At 40.7% G+C, this 18,095-nt stretch overlaps 2 protein-coding genes across 2 annotated transcripts; one reads left to right on the forward strand and one right to left on the reverse strand.

Moving 5' to 3' along the window:
• Window positions 1-628: 628 nt before the first annotated feature.
• On the forward strand, window positions 629-11,239 carry ttc33 (tetratricopeptide repeat domain 33). Its single transcript, XM_029516525.1, has 5 exons — window positions 629-970; window positions 1,057-1,287; window positions 5,003-5,084; window positions 7,477-7,608; window positions 9,820-11,239. The coding sequence occupies exons 1-5, from the start codon at window positions 963-965 to the stop codon at window positions 10,189-10,191; spliced, it is 825 nt and encodes a 274-aa protein (XP_029372385.1). The 5' UTR covers window positions 629-962; the 3' UTR covers window positions 10,192-11,239.
• A 2,404-nt stretch (window positions 11,240-13,643) lies between these two features.
• On the reverse strand, window positions 13,644-17,308 carry ptger4b (prostaglandin E receptor 4 (subtype EP4) b). The gene is made up of 2 exons (XM_029515883.1): window positions 16,256-17,308; window positions 13,644-15,406 (listed from the first exon to the last, which is right to left on the reverse strand). The coding sequence occupies exons 1-2, from the start codon at window positions 17,033-17,035 to the stop codon at window positions 14,840-14,842; spliced, it is 1,347 nt and encodes a 448-aa protein (XP_029371743.1). The 5' UTR covers window positions 17,036-17,308; the 3' UTR covers window positions 13,644-14,839.
• Window positions 17,309-18,095: the final 787 nt, after the last annotated feature.

Below are 18,095 nucleotides of genomic sequence, written 5' to 3' on the forward strand. Positions count from 1 at the left end.
TGGGGGGGGGGTTGTTTTTTAGAAATAAGAGTTAAGAATTGTGGTTCCTAAAAGACAGAGGTTTAAGATAAAATATTATATTTATATATCTTTTGAAAGTGGACAAATAACATTATATAGGGAAGGGACAAAAATTATTCTGACTACTGGCACATGTTTTTCTGAAAATTATTATTTAAAACAAAGACTGCGTATTGTGAATAAAACTGAAGCAAGAAGTGAAACCAGGCTGAGTATTTGGAGGATGACAGTCGACAGTGATGTTGAACTTGCTGCCATCTGGGGGGATAAAGTGAGCCTGACAATTTTACTTTGCATGATATTAAATACATTCTCCAGAATGACGTATTTCCGGTGATAATGTAAACGTTTCTAGTTTCCGCTTCATGCTGCATTCAAGTCATATTAACAGAATATAAAAAAAAAAAAAAAAAACATTGGTCGTGCTAAAACGACCAGTGTTAGCGGGGGTACATTTAACGTTAACGTTCATTATTTAATAATTTAACAACATATATGTAGTTGTTTTCTTCGGGTAGGAAATATCACTGCTACTGCTGTTGTTGTTGAGGGCGTCACTGATATCTCCGGATTACAAACGGGATGTTCGTTATTACAATTTCAACGTAGGGTCGTGAACGCCCCGTGAAAGGTCAACAAAGATGGCTAACTGTTAGCTTGCACTGCGGAGCCGCGGGACTTCGTGCGTTTAGCTTCACCTCTGCTGTCTTCAAATGACTACAAACAACATGTTGCTGTCTAAATTAAATCAGAATTGGCCTCCGCACACACTGACGTGTTAATCGTCTGGGACAACGTCACGGTTCGTTTACTGTCCTGTTAGCTTAGCTAACGTTAGCCGGCGTCGACGCGACGGTTGTTTATTTTAACTTAACGTCACAGTTGTTAGATAAATCAGTATTTATCGATCACTAAACTACACAACTTCAGCAGACTGACACATGGCTGGGTACGTAAATACAAAATAAATACTACACTGAGCTTCTGTGGGCTCATGTGAGCTCGAACCAACCTCCACATTTCTCCCCCCATCAGGATGACTTCGTTCGGCTGGAAGAGGAAAGTTGGCGAGAAGGTGACAAAGTCGGCGGTGCAGCAGTTTGAGGAGGGGGCCGAGGAGCCCGGAGGTGATGGCCCGGGTCGGGGTGAGGAGGAGGCGGACTGGCTGCACGCCATCAAGCGACGGAGGGAGATCCTGCTGGAGGACTGCGTCCTGAAGAGCAAGAGGCTGAAGGATGAGGGAGCCCTGCTGGCTGAAGAAGGCAGGTGAGGGAAGGAGGCCGGAGAGATCAGCCTGCAGGGCTTTATTGTGTGCACCCCCCCCAAAAAAAAAAAATAAAATAAATAATAATAATAATAGGGGCATGCAAGCATCCATCACTGGGTCAGTTTTGGGAAATCTCTGTTGAATTGCTTGTGAACTGAGATCCATGGAAATATTAATTGGTGCCTGGGAGGCAGGATTAGTGCAGATTTATGATGATTATACGTCAATCATTGGAAAAAAAAATAAACTTTGAACTGTTAAATCCTGGACACTGGATATTTGCTCAGCTGCCGCTGGAACAAAAACAACCTGAGCTGAAGAAACAAGCTTATGTACTTATTGTTTCTTTTGACAGACGTTTTCCAACATGATGCCAGTTTTATAACAAACAGGATTAAAACCTAATTCTTATTTTAGTCCATGATCCTGGGAGTCCTATCTGGTGTGCTGATGGAGTATTTAATGGACTAATGAATTATATTTATTGATGGGGTGTAATTTACCTTGAAGGGAAAATGGATTTGTTTCCTGAGAACTTAAATGAAGATCAAATTTCCAAATGATAATGTGTCATTGGAAATTATCCAGTGGGGGGCACCATTGTAAAGCACACAACCCTAACCCTTTGTGTGCGAGTGCTTAATCTGATATATAGTCTTGTTATCATTTGGCCCCGTGTACATTTGCATTTCAAAACCCAAAGCACTTTTATTTTTCTCAGGATAAGATAGTCAAAAATGATCAAACTTGATTTGGCCTTGGTAGAATCTGCTCTTCAGGGTCGTGTTTAACATTGTGTTGGAAAAATAAAAACATGGAGCAATTGCAGGGCTTTTATAATGGAAAATCATTTAAAATCATCTATTTCTTTTTAGTAAATCACTCAATGTTCCCATAGTTTATTCTAGGGCCTTCTGAAATAAACTCCTGCTGAATGATGGTAACTAATATGTCTGTTTTAAGTGATGCTTCACTGTATTTGAGATAAATAAAAAACACTAAACGCTGCATTGAGTCACATCCTGGGACACTGGCAGAAAAATTATTGAGCTGCCTACATGTGGCATGATCATATTGTGATAAACACCAATTACCCTTCAATAGTTTTGGCCTGATAGTTCCTCCATGATAGGCGGCCAATTTAGCTGAATAACAGTCACTTTGTGAAAACTCCAGTCTACAGGATGTAATGCTGTTGCCCTGAGTGACGGCCTGTAATTGTATTTTCGAGAAACAAGTGAATCTTACTGGGGAAATGATGTGTTGCTGCTCCATAATGGCCATTCATTGGGTTTGAGATGGTGTCTGGTGGGGGATGTGAGCCAGGAGTATTTTCCTCCCATGGCGACATTGACCTCTGATGTCAGTTTATTGTTATCATTGTTTAGATGTTTTTGATGTAACTCAAGAGCTCATCTGGTTCTTCTGTAGTTTCCTAAAGTGCCCACTTCATCACATCATGTGTAGTTAGGTTTTATGTGACCTTTTGCTTTCCAGCATTTTTTTATTTCAACCTAAATTGATTTGTCTAATTTATCGAGTCACAGTTGAGTGCAGTTTCCTCTATTCCTACTATAACCAGTATTTTAACAACCATGGTCAGTGTTTAATTGGACTTGGCAGTGTAAATTTACAACCTCACTGGAGGGATTCTTGCAGAAAGAAAATATTGTAAATTCAATTGATGCACACATTAAACTGCACTGCACGCATGTTTTTGGTAATTTCCTCTGTAATAAGTAGTGTTCCTATGCACAGTAGAATCTTAATAAGGATGACAAAGTGGCTTGTCAACTTTTGCATGAATATGCTGGTTGACACTTTAATTGAAGCATTGTGATGAGAATGAGACTGAACAAAAACTTGTCTGACTGACAAATGAATGGCTGGATAAACATCATCATTATTATTGGATGCAATCTGCACATGCAGTGAAAATACAGGCATATATGGGTCACTACATGTTGTGCATTCAGAGTATTGGAACTTCAAAACATCCACAATATAGTCTAATAAAGACTCTGGCAAGGTTCAACAGGCATTCATAGGTCGCACAAAAGACTGCTGGCAGTTCTCATCTTCATTCAGATATCTGAGACCAAAAGATAAATAGTTTTGGAAACACTCCACGCCTTTAAAAGTCAGAAAATAGAGAACTATGCTTCATCGTGCCAACTATAAATCTGAATTAGTTTTCTTTTCTTTTTTTTTCTTTTTTAAGTATTGTGGGGAAGTTTTGTGAGGTAGCATTTCACATCATCCTCCAAATACTCCACATAGTTGTTTGATTTATCTGACCTCCAGCTGTCATGCTGAGTCAGTTTTATAATCTGGCATAGGCTTCATAAGCTATTTCAAATCCTCAACATCTTCTGAAGACCTATTTTTTAAATGAAATCAGTGTTAGATTAGCCTGTACGTCGACTGGTTTAGTGTTGTTATCACAACCATGTGTAGGGGATGTTTCCCTTCTTTTTGAAAACAGTACATGAAGAAATAATGTCCCACTACTTACTAATGAAGCATGTATCAGTCTATTACTTTTTTTTTTTAATTTACATCTTGAAAATAATTAGTCCATAGTTTTTACTTTATCTGTCCTGTCAATGACATACGCACAGAGTAGTATTATGATGTAGGAGTATATGTGGCATGGTGCTTATTGCTCAATTTCCCTCACATGATTTTGCAGGATCATTTGCTTCATCTGTTGGTAAGATTTCCTCATTGCTCTGGTTTCATTTCTTCACCCCGTCTGACTGTTTTGTCAGGCTTAATCCTGGTTCTGGCTTTAAACAAACTGCATTCAGTTTTACAGTTCATCATCGTAAAAAAAAAAAAAAAAAAAGTTATTTCTTTCAAATTTTTCCGGATGTCCGTTTCCATAAAACTCTAAAAGAAATAGGCATGGGATTTTATTTCACAATATTTCCAAATCTTTCTTTCTCTCTTTTTTTTGTTTTGTTTTGGGGGTTTTTTGAGAGTTGATCGCAAAATGAGCCTTGAGTCAATATTGACTTGAGAAGGAGGCGGCTGTCGGAGTGAGCAGGAACATATTCATTCCTGTGTCCATTCATTGTGCGTCAAAACTGAACTTCCATTTGTCGTAAACCTAAACTATTGTGAACCACTGTAAAAAAAAAATAAAATAAAATAAATAAATAAAATAAAAAAAATCTCTGCAAAACCGATTAGCAGTGATGATGTGCTGAGTGAAGCTGACTGAACGTCTAAGAAAGCACCATTAGCGAATTTCAGAGATTCACTAGCTCAGATAAGGAACAGAGCACTAACTGATTCAGTTCACTGCTTTGGATCTTTGTGCAGATATTTAACATGTACACTGTCTCCTGCCATGCTGTGCATTGAGATTTGGAGAAGGTTTATGCAAGAATGGAAAGATATATGACAACGGCACAAATACCAGGGAAAACGTTTTGTCATCCTGTGAACAAACATTTATGTTAGGCAAGAAAAAATATCATTGTGTGTCCATTTTCACTTCTGTGTGCGATTATTTATGTGTCTCAGGTATTAGTGTTGTACAGAATTAAACCTCACCCAATGTCAAAACATGGGTAATGTACAACATATCCACATAGGATGTGGATATTGTTAGGTCATTTAAACCTGGTGAATTGTAACATTCAAGGCCCATAAATAGTCTGTGTGTGTGTGTGAATGGTGTCTGAACCATGTCTGTGTCTCCTTCAGGCACTGGGAGGCCATTAAGAAGTGGGACGAGGCAATTCAGCTGACACCAGACAACCCGCTACTGTATGAGATGAAGTCTCAGGTATATACATATGAAAACAGCTCCGTTTCCCATTCTTACAGTATCTTCTAGTCTTTATTAGGATACTTTCATTTTTTTGTAGTCTGTTTTAAAAGCACTCAAAGTGAGTGCACTCACGCACTCACTTTGCACTCAAAGTGATTGATGGGGAGAAAATCAATGACGCATTTATTCAGTCCACACAATTTCTTTCTCAAAATGACCACTTCCAATAACTGTAATTCTACATAGCAAGTGACTGGTAATGCAAATTTAAGTAATGTCATGAACTGGTAGTCTGCAAGTTCGAACGGAAACCAGTTGGTTATTCTTTGACAAAGAAACACAGCATGATGTGATTACACATTTGCCACAAAATTAGGGATGGAAACAACGGATTGAAGGAAACACAACATTACAGGTTATACAGCAAAATTCAACACACAAAATGATGGCTTCATTTAAACTGCAGAGCTTTCACTTTTGCGTGTGCGAGTCACTTAGACCGTCCTGAAGCCAGCACTTAAAGCGATATAAGCACTGTGATGACGCTGCTGAAAGTCTGCAGGATGAATCCAATAGTTTTAACGTTTTGGCACCTGTAACTCGCTTTCTTTCACTCCTTTTGGATGATACTTGTGTGTCTCGTATTCTTCCCTCAGCAGCAGCTGACAGGCCTCTGAGGAAAATAGTTTCCATATTTGTGGAGAGAGCGGAGAAGTCGAAGCAGGAGGTGGAGCTCTCCCTTTTTTAACACAATAAAATTGCTCCTTATCTCCAGAACCATTCATATTGCAAAGTGAATTGGATGCCTAATGTAATATTATCCATTTGAGGATATTTGAGAAGGAAATCATTAAAGGAGTAGTCATGCACATAGTTTTTTTTTTTTTTTTTTTTTTTTTGCCCCTTGCCCAGTTTGTCCAGCTCATCCATCCTTTCCATTTGCTTAGATTAATTTTCAGTGTGTGTGTGTGTGTGTGTGTGTGTGTGTGTGTGTGTAACTACAGCACCTCTAACCAATCAGTTTCCATTACCATTGTTCATAATCATTTGGCTGAAAATAGACTGGACCTCTTCAGATCCCCAGATGACGAGGGTGGTTTCTCTGACGCTGGTTATTTACTTCCTGTCATCACTTCTGTCCTGTTCATATCAATAAGCTTTTATCTGATCTGCTCAGCAGCCTGTCTGTCCTCAGAGCACAAAGGTAGCGTACTCAGGAGGAAACTGTAAAACTGCCGCCACACCTTATTGATACTTGAGGTCAATAAAACTGTTGTAAAACTGAAGTAGTCATGAGTATAACTGGTAGCTTTGGCTTTTACAATCTTTATTTCTTTTTTTCCTCTCCTTCTCTTTTTTTTTTATATTATTACAACAACAACAACGATTTTTTTCCCCTAAATGTTGTGCTACTATGGTATCCACTCTTAACAGTTTCTCTTACATGGCCACAAAGCAAAATTGCAAAATCACAATAAAAAAAATTTACGCTCTATCAGTTTAGCGTCCCACCAAAAGAGGATTGAAGAGTCCGTGAGGTTGAAGACATGAATGAGTTCAGTGCGACACTGTTCAATGTGAGCACTGATAAGTGAATAAGTAAATTATAGAGATAAACAGTGTGGTTGGGATGATGCAGCCGTCCTATCCTGTGCAGTTTCATCAAGAGTCAAATACGCGGTTGCACAGATACAAGTAACATTGATATTACAGATTAATCTGGTAAATGATTTCTCAACTACAACTGTTAAGTCCATGGTGGTACCTACTAATGTCCCAGGACTGATGACAAACGTTATTTTCGTTATTTGTTGTTTTAACCGTACTTTTTATTTTGCTTTGTTTTTCCACCAAACGCAAAGATAGTCATTTTGGATCAATATAAAAAACTATTAAATGAAATAAGTTATTTTGCTAATATTCACATTTGAAAAACTGTAAATGGTGAGAAACCTTTTGGTATATTCTTTTTTCTGTTGTCTGACAGTTCTGTGTACACCACATATGTATTGGCAAATGTCAGGAATACGGGCATAAAATGCTTCACTAGTTTTAATATTTCTTGAGTTGAGTACAAAAAGAATGCCAAGCTTTCAATTAGGGTCCTACATCAACGCTTTAGTGGCGGTTTTCTTGTTATAATGTGCATCTTATGCACATTAGCATGCATATATGATTTGCATATACATGCATTATATTTCACATATCTGAAGGAAAATCAAAGGTCAGTGACAGAACAATACAACTATTAAGGTTTTTATTTTTTAAGTAAATATAATGTAAAGGCTTCAACATTACTTCTCTGTTAGAAGAATATGGCAACTATGGTAATCACACTGTTTATTGCGTTTAGTAGTGGAACACGGGGAATAACCTTCCATGCTCACCACATCATGTCGCCCCGCAGGTACTGACCATTTTGCAGGAAGTGTTTCCTGCGGTGAAGGCTGCAGAGATGGCCGTCAAGTATCGACCCCTGTGGTGGGAGGGCTGGCAGACTTTGGGCCGGGCTCAACTAAATCTGGGAGAGGTGGACCTGGTAAGTAGGGCTGACATGAAACTAAGACAGGGGAAGCTCGTAAATGCACAACTGCAAACAAAATTGAGCACTCAAGACAAGAATTCAGAGTGAGACCGGAAGGAGACAGTGACACAATGGGTTTCGTTGGATTGGGTTTTGCAATAAACTAAACTGTAGCCGACTCTAAATCAGCATGTGTGGCGGTTTTTGAAGAGCCATTGAGATTCGTCAGTGATTTCTGTTTACTACTTTTTGCCTCTGCGCTGAAGTGGCTCTCTCAAAACACACCCAGGCACCTGGTGCTTGGACGATTGCTTAAATTGCCCCAGAACACGCTGGGACCTGTGGGTGTGCGAAAACTTTGGATTATAGTTACACTGTTGAACCACTTGGAGCCAAAAAGCTGAACGTAGCCTTTCAGCCTATGGCGCTGTGTGTCAGACCTGTCCTTTGGCATCAGGAACAACAATGGGAAGTGTTGAAAGTTATTTGAGATAAAACTAAACCAAATATAGACACACCTCCTTGTATAATGAAGCTGCTGGGAAGGAAGGGGGGGGGGCAGATCTATTTTTAGACAGACTTGTTCGGTCGTGTTTTAGGGTTTTGTATGTATCAACATGTTTGAGTAATGTCTGTTTGTGCAAATGTGAGTATACCGATTCCCCATTTTCTCTCCTCCTACTTTTAGCCTCCTCCTTCTTTGGCTTCTTTAATTAATTTTAATTTCTTTCTCCTCAGTTTCACTCACAGAAAATATAAAATACGCAAATAAGACAAGCCAACTTTGCTTTGTGTCACTTTTGTGCCTTATATTATTGCAGCTGACAGCGAAGACGTTGCAGCGTGACAGCTCTGTTGCCATTTATCTTCTTCTCAGTGGCGTTTTGTCTGTTGAAGGATTACTTTCACTTGATGGGTCTGGTCTGTTCAAGCTAAAACTTGATGTCTTTTTTTTTTCGTGGGGGCCGTACAGACGCTTTCATTTGTCGTTTGTCAAAGACTCTTTCCATTGAACTAACCAGTTGAAAAAGTTATGGATTAGAAGATAAACATTTTCACATTGAACATGAAGTTTGATAAAAAGTTCTGTTTGTTTAAATTTATTCCACAACCTTTTGCTTTTGCTCTGGTCTTTAAATGCCTGATGTTTGATGGATCAGGAACATCTCACCATGAGATGAAGCACAGGTTGGCCATGAGACGTTGTCCAGGGCTAACATCAGCCATGGCTCTATTGAGAACTACTGAGAACAGGTGTAACCTGTTTTTCCCCATATATTGATTATGACAAATTAACACTGACTGTCACATACGGTTTATGTCTGTCACTGTTTGTGTGTGTGTGTGTGTGTGTGTGTGTGTGTGTGTGTGTGTGTGTGTGCCATTCGGGGTGTGCTGTTCATTTAATTTGCTGAGCTTCAGCTGAAATACTTAAGTTCTCTTAAGATGAGTCCAAGTCCTGGACCTTTTATTGCTTGGGCATTTTTATATAAACCAGTGCATTGTATTAATTTAGCCATCTATTTCAGCACCAGCTGTTTAAAAAAAAAGACATGATCCCCAGAAACAGAAAAGTCAGAAGTAGGAAAGTCTGTAATTTCCTGTAGAGTCCATATATTTGTTAACTGCTTAAAATGGTTCCCAAGTCTGAATGTTTTTGACTATGGCCTTCCCAACCATTTAGGATGGTGACAGATTATCTTCAGCGCAGCCTAAAACAACCATTTGCTGAGTTACATGAACCTCCCATGAACTCTTTTTCAGCCTTTCCGATTTCGTATATGCACAACAGATTTCAGGCACCTGTCAGAACTGATCCATGAGCTCATCTGTCATCTCCAATAGCACGCCAGGTCAATTTATTTCGGCTTCACAGTTGGCAAATCATCACAGCTCATGATTGATATGAAGTACTATGTACAATTGAAGGCCGGGCCGTTTGTTTTTCTGTTCAGCGGGACAATCATTTTTATAGCCTGTGAAACTGGACAGTCAGCAAGGAAATGTTGATGTCATTTTAATGAAACGATAAATCCGCTTACAGTGCTGCATGAAGATCGTTACGGTCTTGCTTTTTGATGGTGCTCATTCAGCTGCACCGATAAATTAATCACCCTGTCTATCTATGACTATTATGATGAACCCACGAACAGGCCTGAATGATTTTGTTGGAGCCTATAAACTCCTCACTGATATACGAAGCTGATGGCAGCATTCTCCCTGCAGGCTGTGAGGTCTTTCCAGGTTGCGATTCACCTTTGCCCATCAGAGCGCACCCTGTGGCAAGAAGACCTGCCATGGGCATGGAAGCTACAGAAGCAGCATGTAGCAACCAGGGAGAAGATTCGGCAGGAGGAGGAGACCAAAAACCAAATCCTCAATGCCCCCGAGCTCCAGCAGGACTATGATTTTGAGTCTGATGAGGTTCTAGCTGCTTGCGTGGCTGTTGCTGAACGACAGGCACGCTACGAGGAGCTGCAGAGGACCACAGTGGTTATAGACTCTGAGGGGAATATAAAAACTGCAGTCAACGCGGAAGGGGAATCAGAGGACGCAGCTACTCCAACTGAACAGTTTGTCAAAGCAAGAGGACTTTGAACTAGAATCAGCATGAATTGATCACACTGGGTCCGTTTTTATGGCTAAAATGGATTCATTTCTGAAACCGACTCGGGTGTCTGAAGCTAAAACCTAGTTTTCAGAGGGCAGGATGAGAATTGAGACATTTTAGTCAAAGGGTATGAAAAATATTATCTACAGTTGTGTTTTGATGTTTCCATAAATGTAATGTTGATGTTTTCAGTGTGCTTTTGTGTATGTTTCAACACAGACACGCAAAGATTAAAGATATTTTAAAGTATAATATGACTTATGAAGTCACAAAAACAAGTACAAAGCTTTGAAATTGTGTTTCAGTAAATAAATATCAGTTGAACAAGAGGCCTCTGCAAAGATCTAACAACCCATTTCTGTTTCATCTTAACGTGAAAATTTATTGTAAAGTCACACAATACTGCTTCTTTGAGCTTGCATGACAACAGATAATAAGTTAATAGCTAATGTCTTCTGCGGTCACATTATAGTCACACACTGAAATAATAGACATCCATTAAACCATCTCCATCATTTGTAATGACACTAAAAACTGAACAATGAATCAAAATCACAAGATGGCTGAGTGCCACTTACCAAACAGTAGGAGCTTCAATTTTTTTATGTATTTATTTATCTATCTATCTATTTGGTGTAAAAGGGAAATGTATTGCAACATATTGTAAATGAATTATCTCATGAGAGGCCAACATTGCGCCACATTGACACTCCAGTCTGCAAATCATATTTTCCAGACATAAGGAAAATGGCTTGTTGGGCACTGACAGACATATTTTTTCAATGAAAACAAAACAATAACACAATTCACGCCCATGTCATGACTCATCGCACTCAGATTCAATTTACATAAAGTGTACAAAAAGAGAAGGAATACAAAAACTCACCATCACACTAATCATCCTCAGAGACGTGAAAGAAGAAACACCATCAAATATTTGCGTTCAAGTTGTTTGGTATTAAATTTAGACATCATTCATGAAAGGATATTCAGCAGTATAAGAAAACTGTCACACATGCAAAAAAAAAAAAAAAATCGAGTCAATAAATATTAATCACATGAATGTCCTTCCTCTTGTTTCCTGTGTCTATCTTTGCTTGGTGATTTGGTTTTCATAGTCTTTCCCGAAGTTATGCTTTATGTTTAATGGAATTGAACTGTCAAAATAATTGACCAAGATTTTCTCAGACTGAATATGTGAATTGTTAATTTCATAATAGGAAAGTGATAAAGTAGTGACCAAGAGTGGAAATCCTATGAGGTCGAAATATTCAAGTTAAAACCAACAATTTGAATTGGCTGTGTGAGGGGAAACGTAGCTGCATACCTAAAGTCATTAAATTTCATGACAACGCCAGTTCAGCCAATATCATCGCTAAAATTATGCTAATAGCATTTTGGTCAAAATGAGGTGTTGTTGCTCGTCAAAGGAAATGCTCGGACCAAATTTGGACCAACCACCAATGTACAAAAAGTAAATGTATGCAATGCAACTCGGGCCGAGGGGAATTTGTCACGTCTTCAGGATAAGAGAATATTGAACATGTTTTGGTGTACAGTCAGGGTGTTGCTGTTAGCAGTTATTACCCACCGAAACTCTGTTGGAGGAGATGTACTTTCAGGCACACCACAGCATTTAGGTGAAGTCAGAAGAAAAACCACAAGCTTGACGACTTTCTGCATCATCTCAGTATGCAGAGAGCAGCCAGACGTGGTTATATGCAGCAATCTCACTCATCAAGCAACAGTTGCTCCCTCGGCTTGAACAGGGCCGTGCAAATAAAGAAATAATAAACTTATGTGGAAGAGCCACTGACAATTCAGAGAGGCCTTGAGGAAGAACAGGCTGCAAAAAGTCCAACTGGACAAACTAGATGTGAAAATAAAAGCAGCTGGCAATGTTACTGTGTTGTAATTAAACAAAGCTCTACCTTTCATTTTTAAATTCAGTCTCTCTTTCAAAGACAAAGAATATATATATATATATATATATAATAAAAAGGCCAAAGCCAAAGCATTTGCCAGTGACACACCCAAATCATGCTGGTGCAGTTTTTAGGAAGTTACATAACGAAGTAAATGGAGGTCACCTGTGTATAATCAAGGTGTGTCGGACGAGTTTAGTGTAAATACACGTGTACCTGGACGGTCTAACAGCCAGTCTGAGCCTCTCAAATCTAACACGAGTTGGAGAAAATAAAATCACTGCATATATTCAGCATTAGTTTCACCAAACCAAACTTCCATCCCAATTGAACCAAAACCTAAATGCATAACGCTCCTCATTGGTTGAGTCTGTGTTGATGAGCAGTGCTGCGTTGCCAACATCATCCATCCACCTGCCAAGTGTGACACATCAAGCTGCTGAATCAGCACCGTTATTATTAAGACACATAAAAGGTCACTTTGAAATGTGCCGTTTTATTTTGGAAAATAAATGAGGCGCTGAACTATTTGCTTCGTTTAGACATTGATCTGCTGAATCTAATATTCTCATTATGTTTCCTCCTGCACCACCTCAAGGGTTACATTCCTTTTCGCCAAATATCTTGCTAACTATTGGATGGATTCCCATGAACTCTGAGTAGAAAGAGGATGGAATTAAATCATGATTCCCTATCTTATGAAGCGGTGCCAGATGATAACATTTTCCACTTATCGTATGAAGCGTTGCAGCGTCAGCTTGATGGATTGGTGCAACCTTTAATGCTGAGATTCAGAATACCTCACTTCCTGAGTGATGGATTGTCTGATGTAATTTTTTGCTAAGGAATTCATTTCCCAACACCGACCATATAAGAAGTTTTGTGAATGATAAATTGTAGAATTTTTTTGATGCCATCTGACATCTGGATCTCCTTATTTTTCATGTTGTTGCGCCCTAACCCTAAAATGAACTTCGATCTCGATATGACATCACACGCGATGTAACCACTTTTAAATCGATCATTTCCTGGACTCCCTACAGCTCAGGAATCCGTCGCCAAGCTAAAAGGAAAAGTTATTTCTGAATGCCACCTTCGATTGTTTCCACAGGCCTCTCTTGGCAGGAATGTAAATGTCTAAAACAGCTTGTCTCATATACTGTAGTTCTGCAATGTGTTACTGGAGTTTGCAGATGAGTTGGCGAAACAGGGGACTAGTTTCCAGGAAGAAGGATTAGTTTGTTTAGTTTTTTTTTCTGCCCTCCGTTAAAATCCCATCATGACTGCTTTGTCAATCACCATTACCTGCCTTCTGAGACGCAACAACTTGAACAGATTTTTCAGTCTCGGGTCACAGCGCTCTTTAGTGGCTTTTTGTTTCTCAGAGGGAGCTTTTTACTGCTCTGGGAAGACTCTGGACTGGGGCCACTTTGGACCAGAAAATCTTCAGGGGTGAGGAAATGGTCTTTCTGCAAGTGAGAGATGACATCTGAACCAGCGATTGGTGAGAAAGGTTTTCGCTATTAAGAACGTTTTTAGTTTTTTTTTTTTTTTTTTTATGCAACTATTGAACAGCAGCTGGCAAAGACCTCACTCAGGTTCCACTGCTTTTGGGTAATTTTTGTTTAAGTGTACGTTGCATTCACAAAGTTTAACTGTTAACTGTTTCTCTTTGAAAAATGGCAACAGGACTTCTCAGTTTATATGAATATTTATCATTTATTTTCAGTTTTTCAATGTTTTGGTACATGAGTTTGTTCAAAAGAGAGTCATCATTTGCAGAAAATTGGCTGTTGATGTTGCTACAAAAGGAAAAGAAATCAGAAATCAGAACATGTCTTTATGTTATGGAAACATGGTGGAACCAGGAGATCCGTTTAAAGAAAAGAGAAAACCTGAAAGGAAAACTGATTTCTTCCATTGTCAGTGACTCCATGACTAAGACTGATAAGTCTTTACGTGAAGGCAAAATAAGATGAAGTTGGATTAATCCCCATGAAAATAAATGAGCTGCACAAAGTGAATGAATGGTTTCAGTTTAACACCCTCCAGTATGTGAGCTGTGAAAACGCCACAGTTATAGCTGCCTTTTCTTAAAGAACACCGGGTGGAATTATTCTAGATTTGATGTCCGAGCTGCTGCCCGACATGTATGACCAAAGTGTTTGCAAATGTGCATGTGCACCCAAAAAACAAACAAAACACAACAAACATGTTCATCTTGTACCAATTTAACGTCTGCACCTTCTCACAGAGAAGACATTAATGTATAATTTCATACTTAGAATAAATTAACATCATGAACCACTTTCACATTTTCGCTTGAATTCTTGACACTCATCGTGCAGGTTGTCACACATTATGAACGGCCTGTCTGTGGTTTCGGAATTCAAAAAGTGCAACAAAAGAGCGCCTCTACAATGTCACACCACTCTCTGGTTTCTTGATATAGCTGTTATGATTGTGCTGAAGGGTATTTAGTGACTGTGTTTGTGATAAAGCTACGACTGAAGAGTAATACATTGATAAAGCTGTTAGTTCAGTTATACATCCAGCCTAATGTCATTTTACGAGCAGTCCACCAGACAGCTGGAGCTGGAGAAACCTGAAGACACTTCGGAGTGTTCAGAAGCTTTTTTTCCCCCCTTCTCTGCGCTCTCATTAGTTCGTGTCTTCTGTCCGGAGACAGTTCTGTTACAGTATTGGACTGTTATATGCATTTCTCCTGGATGTTTGCGGTCTCGCCTGTGAAAGTCACATACAGAGTCGGGTCCTTGGGGCACATTGGAAGCGCTGTCATAGTTGTGTCCTTTAAATCGGTCTGTGAAAGTCCCTTTCCAGGCCCCTCGACCTCCTGGGGGCCCTGTAATGTTTGTCTAGTTGTTGGATTGGAGCCACTCTGTGACCCCATTTCAAATGAGCCCATCCTGCTTGGACTTTCCTCAGAGGGGTACAGGAAGGTCTGCGAGGTGCTCACCATTTCCCGGAGCTCCTGTGACACCAGTGATGGAGAATCCCGGGAGATGATGGAGGAGGAGAGACGGCCGTCGGCGCAGCGGAACTGGCCGCCGTCCCCTCGTCTCCGTCCGCCCATTTTGCAGAACAGACACTTGATTTTCTCCATCAGCTTGAGGACCACCGTCTTCCTGAGCAGGATGTAGATCCAGGGGTCCAAGATGGGGTTGACGGAGGCCATGCGGATGGCCAGCAGGTCTTTGTTCAGTCCGATGGACTCTTCTTTCTGGTCTCTGTACAGCTGGTTCACAAAAATCCTCAACTGAGAAGCGCAGGAGAGAAATAGGAGAAAGATTTAGGAATATCGTGAGCTTCCACAAGTATTTCTTTCTTTTTGTTGTTAAACAAAGGGAACAGAAAGAATATTTCAAAGCTCTGATGGAGCCCAAACCTGGCTGAAGTAAAATGCTTTTTTATTTGACATTCGCACAAAGGCAGCGTGGAAAGGACAAACCTAAACAGACTCATCCTGACATCACCTCTGTGCAGGCACAGCAGATGGCGGCAGTCATGTGAAAGACTCTGGCCTCTGCTATGAGTCTCATCATTATCATTTGTCAACAAGTGGCACTTGATGTTCATGTTTTTCCGGCTCTAATAAATCCTCCTCTTCACACAGGCCTTTTAGAGGCAGACAGATAACACAGCAGACAAGAGTCAGTTCTATGCAAAAATTATCCCAAAGTTTCCCCAAAGTGATTATGAAGCTTCAGACAAGCAGTAAAACACAAGCGGGGATTTACACAAAGCAAAAAAGTAGGTTGGGAATTTGTTTAGTCATTGTTTAACTTTTTGATTTGACTTAAAAAAAAAAAAACTCCCTCAAAATGACTTTTCATCGTGAACACACACACAACTCTAAAAGTTTAGGAGAAATTTAGATCACTGCACCATTTTCCTTATAATGATAAGATTAAAATCTCGTGTCACGTCAGCTGTGACACCTCAGACATGTCTCACCGACCGCAGAGATCTCAACCTGGAACACCAAGTTCACATCTGTCAACCACCTCGATGTGCCACGAGTCAGCAGGCAAAACTTTATCTGGTCTTCTTCTTCTTCAGTGACTTTAATTTCACCTGAGCTTGTGTTGTGTTTTTTGTTACTCACCACTAAAGGTATAGAGCAGATGAGCACCACAGCGGAGGTGGCGATGAGCAGGATCACCATCTGGATCTCTGCTCCGGCCAAACGCCCGAAGCTCCGTCTCCGCCGGAGCTCGGCGATGCGCCGCCGGTCGGTGCCGAGCGACGTGCGCCGGATGAAGCGCTTGTGCATCAGGATGAGCGCGCCGCACACCATCACGTTGCACACGACGGTGGCCAGCACGATGGCCGAGTTCACGCCCGCGTACATGAGGTTAAAAGCGGCCACCGAAGTGCGGTTGGTCTGCCAGTCTATGAAGCACCACGTCCCGGGCTTCTGCCGCTTCACCTGTCCGAGCCCCAGGCTGGGCAGCGCGCAGAACACGATGTTGGAGATGTAAATGGCCAAAAGGGTGAGCGCGGCCAGCCGCTGGTTGACGAACCGGTTGTAGCAGTACGCGTGGTTTATGGCCAGGTACCTCTCCACCGACATGGCGAACACGATGCTGAGCTGGACCAAGAAGAAGAAGAGCAGGACGAAGCCGGAGTACTGGCACAGCGGGTCCCCCCCCGGCCAGGAGCCCTTCATGTAGGTGGCGATGGTGACGGGGCTGGCCAGCAGGGTGCCCAGGAGGTCCGTCACGGCCAGGCCACACACCAGAGTGTAGAAAGTGGTCTCCTTTTGCTCCTTTCGGGAGATCCGCAGCACCACGATGGCGATGACGTTCCCCACCACCCCGAAAATGAACATGATGGCCGGGATGGTGAGCGCCTGGAACCTCCCGGCCGTGGCCGTGCTGTTCATGGCTGCAGAGAGTTCACTCTTTCAGTCCGCTCACTTTTGGGATTGTGACACTTTCCATTAACGCGCGTTTCCCGAGTTCTCCAAAGTTAGGCGGATCCATCGTCTCCAAATGTCTCCTTTACGCGTCCACATCCCGCCTGAGTTGGTGCAGATCAGGAGCAATCCACAGGAGAGCCTCCTCTCCTCCGGCGGCTCAGATGCTCTGTGAGCTGCACTTCACTGTGTTAACAGACACACAACAGACGAGGAAGTTTCTTCGGTGAGTCTCCTCCTCTGAGTCTCCTGCAGCCAGTGAGCGCAGAGCCGCCGTCAGAGAGACCTTCAGGACCAGGTTCACTTCTTCACTTATTTCCTGCATTCATTTATCAGCATCCTTATGACTGCTTGACATTTGGCCGGCTCAGCAAGAACAGAGGATTTATTATTGAGTCTGTATGTAAGATAACATCCATTTAAACTAATTTAAACTGTCTGCCTTCATTCAGGACACTTTAGTTTCTTTACTTGATAATTTAAATGTACAAACTTACAGTCTTCACTGTTCTGAGGAAAATATATTTTTCATTGCAGCATGTTCAGACAATTGTCACTTTTTAAATGGTGATGCATTTGTAACATTTGAGTATTTTACATCAAGACTTTGATTTTCCACGTTTTTAGGACTGTTGGCTTTATGAGACCTGCACATGATAAAAGCTGGATCAGCCACATCAGCAGCGATGGGTATGACTCACTATGAGTCTTTTGCTCTCAAATAAAAACAAAACACAAGCACAAACACAAGGCTTATAATTTGAAAGACCTGTCACATCTCATCTTGCTTCACCTTCAAATGAATACAGATCACACACTTGAGATACAACCAGAATGTAAGAAATGTCCTTAACCAACTGCCGTGTTTATATTTTGAAGTGCTGCACTTAAAAAATAAAAATAATGTCAACACTAATACATTAGATTTTTTTTCACTAGATATTAGAGAGGACGTAGTCAGATAGTTTACTTGGGAAAGAACATAATAAAAGCAAACAAACAAAAACTGTCATTACTTTTGTGATAT

Source organism: Echeneis naucrates, chromosome 12 (genome assembly GCF_900963305.1).
Source record: "Echeneis naucrates chromosome 12, fEcheNa1.1, whole genome shotgun sequence".
Lineage (NCBI taxonomy): Eukaryota > Metazoa > Chordata > Actinopteri > Carangiformes > Echeneidae > Echeneis > Echeneis naucrates.

Coding starts and splice junctions, on each gene's coding strand:
- ttc33 (XM_029516525.1), top strand. Junction 5,085..7,476: donor TGTATGAGATGAAGTCTCAG/GTATATACATAT, acceptor GTCGCCCCGCAG/GTACTGACCATTTTGCAGGA. Junction 7,609..9,819: donor ATCTGGGAGAGGTGGACCTG/GTAAGTAGGGCT, acceptor TTCTCCCTGCAG/GCTGTGAGGTCTTTCCAGGT.
- ptger4b (XM_029515883.1), bottom strand. CDS start 17,035: ATGAACAGCACGGCCACGGCCGGGAGGTTCCAGGCGCTCACCATCCCG. Junction 15,407..16,255: donor TCTGCTCTATACCTTTAGTG/GTGAGTAACAAA, acceptor TGCGCTTCTCAG/TTGAGGATTTTTGTGAACCA.